The following is a 10388-nucleotide window of genomic DNA, read 5'->3' as shown; positions in this document are numbered from 1 at the left end:
GGCGCGGCCGAGCCCCAGCCTGCCTCGGTGCCTCCCAGCCGCACACAAAGGGCTGGGCGCTGGGCCGCATCCCGACTCCCTCCGCGGCAGGGCGGCGCAGGGGGACCACCCAGCCCGAGGAGAAGGAAAAAAACCTAAAAATATATTTAAAAAAATAAAAAAACCTCCACCCACGGTTTGCAACAGCTCTGAAGAGCAGTGGCAAGGCCAGGGCTCACAATGCTGGGGGGCAGCAGCAGCCCCCCCCCAGCTCATGACACCCCAAAATTTTGCAGGCTCTTCCCTGGGGCAGAGGAGGGGGGAATTCAGGTGTCCCCCCCCACCCAACGTCACCCCTCGGAGCAGGGCAGCAAGCATCCCTCCGCGCTTTCCTTGCTGGGGGGGTTCTCTGCTCTCTGCTAGCTGGCTGTGCTGCCCCTTGCCCCCTTCTCCCCCCGTGTTTTGGGGCCGACCCCCCTGTTGAGATGATGGGGGCAATGCACGGGAAGGGGCTGGCCTCCACCCTGTCCCCATCGAGCCATCCCCTAGAGTCACCGTGTTGTGTGTGTCCCCCCTCCAGTGACCGAGCAGCCCCCCTGCACAGCGTGGCAGAAATCGCAGGGTCCAGCCTCATCTCTCTTTATTCTCCATGAAAGCAAAGGGAAACAGCACCGGCCCCACAAGAGGGGATGCAGGACAGCACCTGTCCCCTCCTCTGCACGGGACTCAGCACCCTGTGGAGTGGTTCGAGCCCCCCCAGGGCAGAGAGAGGACCCCCACCCCCGTGGGTCAGCCCTGGGCAGGATATCCAGCGAGCAAAGCCCTTGGTGGGGCACCGACGGGGTCTGCAGCACCCATCGACAGCGGGGACGTCCCCATGCCCGGAGCCAGCCTTGCCTCGGGTGAGGGCAGCTCGGCGCGCCCATCAGGAGAGGGTGGATGGACGGACAGACGCCCACCTGCAGCACAAGAGATGGGAAGCATGTCCGAGTGCAAACCCGCTTCGTGTGCAACCTGCGCACCAGCTCTCCGTCCCCCAGGATGGACAAACGGACGGACAGACAGACGCAGCAGTTCATCGGGGCCGGTTCGGTCCCCCAGCACGGCACAGCAGCATATGGCATGTTCTGGCAAAGCCTGGCACCTGCTCTCGCACCGGCCGCCGAAGCCACGGAGTCCCCAGCATCCCCACGCATCCCTCTCCACAGCACAGTGGCCACCACGCACAGATCCAAGTGTCCACAGCCCGCTCCAACCTCCCTCTTCTCCGGCAAAGCCCCTTCAGCTCTTCCTACGGATCCGGGGTTTGGAAAATCAGCAGTAAGATCCTGGCTCCCTGAGCCACCGCTGCACCGTGGGGACGGATGCCGGCACCGCTGCGATGCGCCGGGGCTCAGTACCAGGGGTCTGCCTGGTGCTGCTGGTTGTAGAGCTGCAGCTTGATCTGGTCTCTGATCTGGTTGATGAGGATCTGAGCCAGCAGGATGCCCACCAGCTGCAGGAGAGGAGGAAGACAGGAGGGATCACCCCGCTGTCCTACAAGGCGAGGACGTACCCCACATTTGCACCGCTCCCCCCACCCCAAACCCTGCCCCGACTCCCCAGAGTTGCAATTAGACACATCGTTAAGGCAACTCCCAAACGACCCGACAAGCAAAGCGGAGCTGCAGGATGGTCCCTTGTTCCCCGGAGGGGACCCCTGGTACCTGGGGGACGGCCAGCCCCAGGGCGATGCCCCCCAACAGGAAGAGGTTGCTGTGGATCCAGTTGACCAGCTTGTCGATGCAGCCGTTGGTGTAGATGAAGGCGCTGGCCTCCAGGTAGCTCAAGTCCTGCATGCCCTGCCCGCACATGGTGTTGATGACGGCCTGGGAGGGGGGGACGGGACACAGAGGGGCTGGGGACAAAATGCACCAGGCTGGAGGGCAGGTCCCTGCCTCTTGGGGGGCAGCTGCGGGGCAACAGCGAGCTCTGCCTTCGCCCCGGTGCCAGTCGGGGTGTCCCCTCCCTCCACCCTTGGTGCATCCCCAGCCCCATCTCTCCAGCGCTGGGCTCCCCAAGCACCCCCAGACCCCAAAAGGGACAATACCTGGGGGGACGCAGGGTTGGCGGGGCCCCTGCTTGCCTGCAAAAAGCTCCCCCACACAGGGGCAATTCACCCCGACCCCACCACGGCATCCCCAGCCTGGGGGTCCCCAAACCCGGAGGGCAGTATGGGGTCCCATACGTTGCTGGTGGTGGGTTCCAGGCTCAGCACAGCCCCAAGGGATGGGAGGGGAGGTGTGGAGCTGGGGTCCCCCAAGGACACCTAGGGTCCCCCGAGGATGCCATCCTCACCTCACCGGCATCCTGCAGGCAGCAGGAGAAAGGCACGGAGCACCGCTCCCGGCTGGGGTTGGCGGCGGTGCAGTTGAAGTACATGTTCTGGGACCAGTCCTTGTAGGAGACGCCCCCGCAGCAGCTGAACTGTGGGGAAGGGCACGGGGCACTCAGTGGGGAGGGGACCCCGGCCCCACCGTGGGAGGACAACGGGGCACAGGACAGAGCCCGCCTAAATCCAGCCTGCCCCATCGCCGCTGTCTTTAGGGATGAGCGGTCTGCTCCCAGTTTTGATAGGCCCTACGTAAACACAGGCTCCAACAGAGACACTCAAAGGGGGGTCCTCCCCCCACTTTTCATCCAGCTCTCCCCAGCCAGGGCTTCACCACAAACGTCAAATCCTCCCGGAGGGGCCACCCAACATCCTTGGCCTGGGGGACCCCACGGATTTAAGCCTGACCCACAAATGGGGACGGGTCCTTGTCCATCGGAGGGAGATCGCGGCCCCCCGCCACCCCCCCGCCACACACCTCCTTCTGCCCAAAGTCAATGAGGTTCTGCAGGTCCAGGTCATCCCGGTAATGCACGATGGCACCGTTGATGATCTCGCTGACCTTCCCACGTGCCTGCGGGGTGGGCACGGGGGGACATCGGCAAGGTCGTCACCCAACGGGGACAGGCTCGGGGTCATCCAGCCCCCCCTCGCCGCTGCTCCCCCCTCCCCAGCGGTACCTTATCGGAGAAGACGAAGCCCAGCACGCCAGCTGCCAGCTGCAGGAGGAAGACGATGGTCAGGCAGACAGAGAACTGCGGGCAAGAGGAAGATGATGGTGGGGGGGGCCACGAGAGAGATGCCGAGGTCTGGCGGGGGCACCATGGGAGGGACCCGCCGTCCCCGGGGACTCACCGTCTGCAGCAGGCAGATGTTCTCCCGCAGGGAGCCGACGCAGCCGCAGAAGGTGATGAGGAAGGTGAGGACGCCGACCACGACGAGCAGGATGGCGGGGTCCACCGCCAAGCAGGCCATCGCCGCCTCTGCCGCAGGGACCCGTCACCGGCAGCCCCCCGCCCGCTGCCCCAGGTCCCCCGGGGTCCCACAACCCGCTGCCCCGGGGACACGGCAGCCCCCGCCGTCGGACAGGCACCCCCACCACGGTGCCAGCTCCAGATCGGCCCCGCTCTGCCCCGGCCGGGCAGCGGGTGGGCACCGAGGATCCTCGCTGTGTGTTCCCCCAGACCCCCCAACCTCACCTGCGTGCTTCAGCAGCCGGGCGTAGACCCCCACCGCCACCATCACCATCGAGATCATCTGCAGAGCAGGACAGGGGGGTCGTGAGCCCCCCCAGCCACCACCACCACCCTCCTGCACTGGGGGGTCCTGGCCGCAGCCCCCGTGGAGTCAGGGGGGGCAGAGCTGGACCCGCTGCCTCAGTTTCCCCTGCTCACCTTCCCCCCCCCGCCCCGTCCCCACCAGCCCTTCCTCACTGGTCCCCCGTGACCCGGGGACGTAGTTTGTCAAAGCGAGAAACTTCCTCAAAAATGTGATTTCAAACACGGAAACATCCCTTCAAAAAATCCCAACCCTCCAAAAAAAACCCCAAAAACATAAAAAAAAATCCCCAAATATAAAAAAAAATCCCCCCCCAAAAAAAATTAAAAAAAAAAGAAAGGGCTGTGGCACCAAAGGGTGGGTTTGGGGTGGGGGAAAGCAACAGGTTGGGGGGGGGGGGAGGGCAGCCACCGCGGGGGTACCCACGGGTCCTACCGTGAGCAAGGGGGACCCCAAAAACCCTCGGGGGATGGGGGAGCCCAGCCCCCCCAGCCATAAGGGGGGGTCCGGGGATGGGGGGGTCCCCGGGGACGGAGGGGTCCGGGGATGGGCACTCACCCAGAAGAGCATGTTGAAGAAGAACAGCACGTACTTCACCACCGGGCTCACGAAGGAGAAATCGTCCCCGTGGGACCCGCCGCCGCCCGCCGCCCGCCTCGCCATTGCCCCGGACCGAACCGAACCGAACCGAGCCGAGCCGAGCCGAGAGCCCAACCAAACCAGGCCGAACGGCTCCGAGCCGAGCCGATCACAACAAACCCCACTTCGCACCCCCCCGGGGTGAGCACAGCTGAACCGGGCAGCGCCCGCCCTCTTCCCATCTCCCCCCCGCTCATTGGCCCGTCTATCTCACTCTGCCTTCCTATTGGTGAATCGCCCCGTCGCTCAGCCTCCGCCGTTTCCTCCCCCGGAGCGCGGTGTGTCGCCGCCGCACCTGTTCGCGGCTCCCCCGGCCTTAAAGGGCCAGCGCCCCCTCCGCCTTAAAGGGCCAGCGCCCCCTCCGCCTTAAAGGGCCAGCGCCCCCTCCGCCTTAAAGGGCCAGCGCCCCCTCCGCCTTAAAGGGCCAGCGCCCCCGGCTCGTCCACCGCGCCACGAGCCAGCTCGGTCCCGAATCCCTCCTGGATGACCCCGCAACCCCCTCAAAACTGCCCGAATCGTGCTGGCCCTGCCCCGCACACCCCCGGCCCTGGGGCGGGGGATAGTTACATGTTATAATTATCATTTATAATTTTAATTGATTTCTGATTTGGGGGGTTCCCTGAAACGGTGCGGCCAAATCTCTGACCTCAAATTTGCAGAAATCGCCCCAAAACAGGCAGTGCTGACGCAGCGACAGGGAAGTGGAGCCCAGAACCCCGGCAATTCCCCTCTCGGTTGCTAAAATCGGCGTCGAAAAAATGTGACATTTTGGTGAATTTCTCCATATTTGCCTTTTTTTTGGGGGGGGGGGGGCGTCCAGCGGGACCCCCCCCCAAAGCCGGCTGGGAGGAGGAGGGGGGATCCTTCCTCCATCCCCTCCACGCTCCGTTTTCTCCCTTCATTTGCGTTAATTACAGGCTCATCGCGGGACGGGAAGAAGCAGCGGGTCCCTTCCCCATTGGCACCCAAGCCTCCAATTATATTTATTATTATAGTTATTATTAATTATCGATCATGCCAGGGCTCACCAAGGCTGGAAAGCCACGGCGAGCGGTTGCCGGCGCTGGCACGACCCTTCCCAGAGGCAGCCGAGAGCTTCGGGCAGAGGAACCGAAACAAAAAAGAAACAAAAAATTTAAAATAAAATAAAATTTAAAAAAAAAAAAAAAATCCCCTTCTTGCTTTCGGGGTCACTGAGGAGCCACCACCCCCCTGGCCCCGGGGAGGCGTTTGCTGCTTTGGGCGCTGCCGGAAGAAGCCCCCGGGGCCCCGAAAACGCCACGGGTGATGCGCGGGGGTGTCCGGGGAACCCCGAGCTCCCTGGTCCCCGCAGAAGTGCCTCTGCCCCGGCGACGAAGAAGAAGGTGCCCGTGCTGGTCCATGGATGCACCGTCCTCCCGTCGGCTCTACACATCCGTCTGTCAGACCTGTACGTCCGCCCATCAGATCTACGTGTTCACCCGTCGGATCTATACGTCCACCCATCGGATCTACGTGTTCACCCGTCGGATCTATATGTTCACCCAGCAGATCTATATGTTCACCCGTCGGATCTATACGTCCGCCCATCGGATCTACGTGTTCGCCCATCAGATCTATACGTCCGCCCATCGGATCTACGTGTTCACCCATCGGATCTATATGTTCACCCGTCGGATCTATACGTCCGCCCATCGGATCTACGTGTTCACCCATCAGATCTATACATCCACCCATCGGATCTACGTGTTCACCCATCAGATCTATACGTCCACCCATCAGCTCTGTACATCCGCCCATCACATCTACGGGTCTACCAACCAGTTTTACATCCACCCACCAGCTCTACGTGTGCACCCATCAGACTTATACATCCAGGTGTGAGATCTGTGTCCAGCCAGCACATCTACACATCCGTCCGTAGAGCCAAGTGTCCGCCCATCGGATCTGTACATCCACCCATCGGATCTGTACATCCACCCACCAGATCTGTACATCCACCCATCGGATCTGTACATCCACCCATCGGATCTGTACATCCACCCATCGGATCTGTACATCCACCCACCCGATCTGTACATCCACCCATCGGATCTGTACATCCACCCACCAGATCTGTACATCCACCCATCGGATCTGTACATCCACCCATCGGATCTGTACATCCACCCATCAGACCTCTACATCCACCCACCAGATCTGTACATCCACCCACCAGATCTGTACATCCACCCATCGGATCTGTACATCCACCCACCAGATCTGTACATCCACCCACCAGATCTGTACATCCACCCACCAGATCTGTACATCCACCCATCAGACCTCTAGATCCACCCATCAGATCTACGTGTTCACCCATCAGATCTCCACCCGACCACCCACCAGACCTATACCCCACCCACCAGCTCCATACGTGCCCCCACCGGATGATCTATACATCCACCCACCAGCTCCCCGCATCCCCCCACCTCTGCCCGTACACGAGGCGTGTTCCTGGAGCTGCCCCGTGACGGCCGGGCAGGAGAGGGAAGCCAAAGCCACCAGCGTCCCCGTCCCCTGCCTGCGCGCCATGGGGGGGGCACCGGTAAGGAGCCCCCACGGCCACCGGCATCGAGGGGGTGGGGGGGCCCCAACAGGCCCCCGGGGAGATCTCACCACCAGACCACTCGCCCTCCCTGGTGACGGTGACATTTGTCTCCTGTCCACCGGCACCATCCTCCCCAGATCCCGGGACGATGGCAGAGAGTGGCTCTGCGATGACACCGGGCAGGTCCCCACGGATGGGTCCCCATGGATCTCTCCCCATGGATGTGTCCCCCTGGACATGTCCCCAGGGTTGATGTGGCCCTCAACCACATCATCCTCCATATGGATGGGGATGGGATGGGATGGGATGGGGATGGGATGGGGATGGGGATGGGGATGGGGATGGGATGGGGATGGGATGGGATGGGATGGGGATGGGGATGGGGATGGGATGGGGATGGGGATGGGGATGGGATGGGGATGGGATGGGGATGGGGATGGGGATGGGATGGGGATGGGATGGGGATGGGGATGGGATGGGGATGGGATGGGGATGGGATGGGGATGGGATGGGGATGGGATGGGGATGGGGATGGGGATGGGATGGGGATGGGATGGGGATGGGGATGGGGATGGGATGGGGATGGGATGGGGATGGGGATGGGATGGGGATGGGATGGGATGGGATGGGATGGGGATGGGGATGGGATGGGGATGGGATGGGGATGGGGATGGGGATGGGGATGGGGATGGGATGGGATGGGGATGGGATGGGATGGGGATGGGGATGGGGATGGGGATGGGATGGGATGGGATGGGGATGGGATGGGATGGGGATGGGATGGGATGGGGATGGGGATGGGATGGGGATGGGATGGGATGGGATGGGGATGGGGATGGGATGGGGATGGGGATGGGATGGGGATGGGATGGGATGGGGATGGGGATGGGGATGGGGATGGGATGGGGATGGGATGGGGATGGGGATGGGGATGGGATGGGGATGGGATGGGATGGGGATGGGATGGGATGGGGATGGGGATGGGGATGGGGATGGGATGGGATGGGGATGGGATGGGATGGGATGGGATGGGATGGGGATGGGGATGGGGATGGGATGGGATGGGGATGGGATGGGGATGGGATGGGGATGGGATGGGGATGGGATGGGGATGGGATGGGGATGGGATGGGATGGGGATGGGGATGGGATGGGGATGGGGGTGGGGATGGGATGGGGATGGGATGGGATGGGGATGGGGATGGGGATGGGATGGGATGGGGATGGGGATGGGGATGGGATGGGGATGGGATGGGGATGGGGATGGGATGGGGATGGGGATGGGGATGGGGATGGGATGGGGATGGGATGGGGATGGGGATGGGATGGGGATGGGATGGGATGGGGATGGGGATGGGGATGGGGATGGGGATGGGATGGGGATGGGGATGGGATGGGGATGGGGATGGGATGGGGATGGGGATGGGATGGGGATGGGATGGGGATGGGGATGGGATGGGACGGGATGGGGATGGGATGGGATGGGATGGGATGGGATGGGGATGGGATGGGATGGGGATGGGGATGGGGATGGGGATGGGATGGGATGGGATGGGGATGGGATGGGATGGGGATGGGATGGGATGGGGATGGGGATGGGATGGGGATGGGATGGGATGGGATGGGGATGGGGATGGGATGGGGATGGGGATGGGATGGGGATGGGATGGGATGGGGATGGGGATGGGGATGGGGATGGGATGGGGATGGGATGGGGATGGGGATGGGGATGGGATGGGGATGGGATGGGATGGGGATGGGATGGGATGGGGATGGGGATGGGGATGGGGATGGGATGGGATGGGGATGGGATGGGATGGGATGGGATGGGATGGGGATGGGGATGGGGATGGGATGGGATGGGGATGGGATGGGGATGGGATGGGGATGGGATGGGGATGGGATGGGGATGGGATGGGATGGGGACGGGATGGGGATGGGGGTGGGGATGGGATGGGGATGGGATGGGATGGGGATGGGGATGGGGATGGGATGGGATGGGGATGGGGATGGGGATGGGATGGGGATGGGATGGGGATGGGGATGGGATGGGGATGGGGATGGGGATGGGGATGGGATGGGGATGGGATGGGGATGGGATGGGGATGGGGATGGGATGGGGATGGGATGGGATGGGGATGGGGATGGGGATGGGATGGGGATGGGATGGGATGGGATGGGGATGGGGATGGGGATGGGATGGGGATGGGGATGGGGATGGGATGGGGATGGGGATGGGATGGGGATGGGATGGGGATGGGGATGGGATGGGACGGGATGGGGATGGGATGGGGATGGGATGGGATGGGATGGGATGGGGATGGGATGGGGATGGGATGGGGATGGGGATGGGGATGGGGATGGGATGGGGATGGGATGGGGATGGGATGGGGATGGGGATGGGGATGGGGATGGGGATGGGATGGGGATGGGATGGGATGGGGATGGGGATGGGGATGGGATGGGGATGGGATGGGATGGGGATGGGGATGGGATGGGATGGGATGGGGATGGGATGGGATGGGATGGGGATGGGATGGGATGGGATGGGATGGGATGGGGATGGGATGGGATGGGATGGGGATGGGATGGGGATGGGATGGGATGGGGATGGGATGGGGATGGGGATGGGATGGGATGGGGATGGGGACAGGGTGGGGCTGGGGGCAGGAGCGTGCATATGAGCAGGGAGGTGGCAGGGAGGTCCTGGTGACCCCGCTCTGAGCCATAGTGGTGGCAGCTTCCTGTTTCTCCGTCACGGGTGGCCGTGGGATGAGCAGGAGGGGCAGTGGCTGTCGGAGCCCTGAGGGGTCCCAGGGGCTGGAGATGCCGCGGGGGGGTCCTGAGCCCGGCCCTGCCCTCGGCCCCACCCGTGACGGGGAGCTGAGTGGGCGTGGGGCGTGGGGTGCCTGGGGCACACGCGTGTGCATGAGCGCGTGTGATGCCCACGTGTGCACACAGGCGGGTGCCGGTGCACTGTTAAAGCGAGAGGTTTGTGAGTCCAACCCCGCGTGGGAGCGTGGGGGGAGCGGCCGCTGCTGCGGGGTGGGACAGGGCTGGGGGCGGCGTGGGACGGGACGGGATGGGCACCCCCCCGGGACCCCACACCCCATCCCTGCGGGGACCCTGCACCCCATCCCAGCACCCCGCACCCCCCCCCGGGACCCCGCACCCCCCGGGACCTCACACCCCCCGGGAACCCACACCCCCTGGCACCCCGCACCCCATCCCCAGACCCCGCACCCCATCCCTGGCAGGACCCCCAAACCCCCCCTGAGACCCCGCACCCCATCCCCACCCCAGGCCCCCCCCAGACCCCGTCCCCTCGCGGGGTGCAGGGAAGGAGGGGGCCACCCCTCGCTCCGGACCAACACGCTGCATTTGGGGCTTTATTGGGGGACTGAGGGCGCCTGGTTTGGCCCCCCCGGCCGCGGCACCACGGGGGTCGATTGTCCCCAGTGGGTGGGGGGACCGTGAGCCCCCCCTGCACCAAACCGCCATGCACCCACCCTGCCCCCCCCCGCACCCGGCCTGCCCACCCCCAGGGCCCTGC

General features: G+C 63.9%; 1 protein-coding gene across 3 annotated transcripts; it reads right to left on the bottom strand.

Moving 5' to 3' along the window:
* Nucleotides 1–605: 605 nt before the first annotated feature.
* On the bottom strand, nucleotides 606–4423 carry TSPAN33 (tetraspanin 33). 3 transcript variants are annotated; one of them, XM_054839837.1, is made up of 8 exons: nucleotides 4187–4423; nucleotides 3550–3607; nucleotides 3206–3333; nucleotides 3031–3105; nucleotides 2829–2924; nucleotides 2317–2445; nucleotides 1686–1847; nucleotides 606–1474 (listed from the first exon to the last, which is right to left on the bottom strand). In XM_054839837.1, exons 1-8 carry the CDS (start codon nucleotides 4289–4291, stop codon nucleotides 1373–1375), a joined length of 855 nt encoding a protein of 284 aa, XP_054695812.1. In that variant the 5' UTR covers nucleotides 4292–4423; the 3' UTR covers nucleotides 606–1372. The 3 variants fall into 3 exon arrangements, with proteins under 3 accessions (XP_054695812.1, XP_054695822.1, XP_054695832.1); XM_054839847.1 differs by having other exon boundaries at nucleotides 3031–3069; XM_054839857.1 differs by lacking the exon at nucleotides 2317–2445.
* Nucleotides 4424–10388: the final 5965 nt, after the last annotated feature.

Source organism: Grus americana, chromosome 1 (assembly GCF_028858705.1).
Source record: "Grus americana isolate bGruAme1 chromosome 1, bGruAme1.mat, whole genome shotgun sequence".
Lineage (NCBI taxonomy): Eukaryota > Metazoa > Chordata > Aves > Gruiformes > Gruidae > Grus > Grus americana.
The sequence above is the reverse complement of the archived record's forward strand: the minus strand, read 5'-3'. Positions and strand labels throughout refer to the sequence as shown.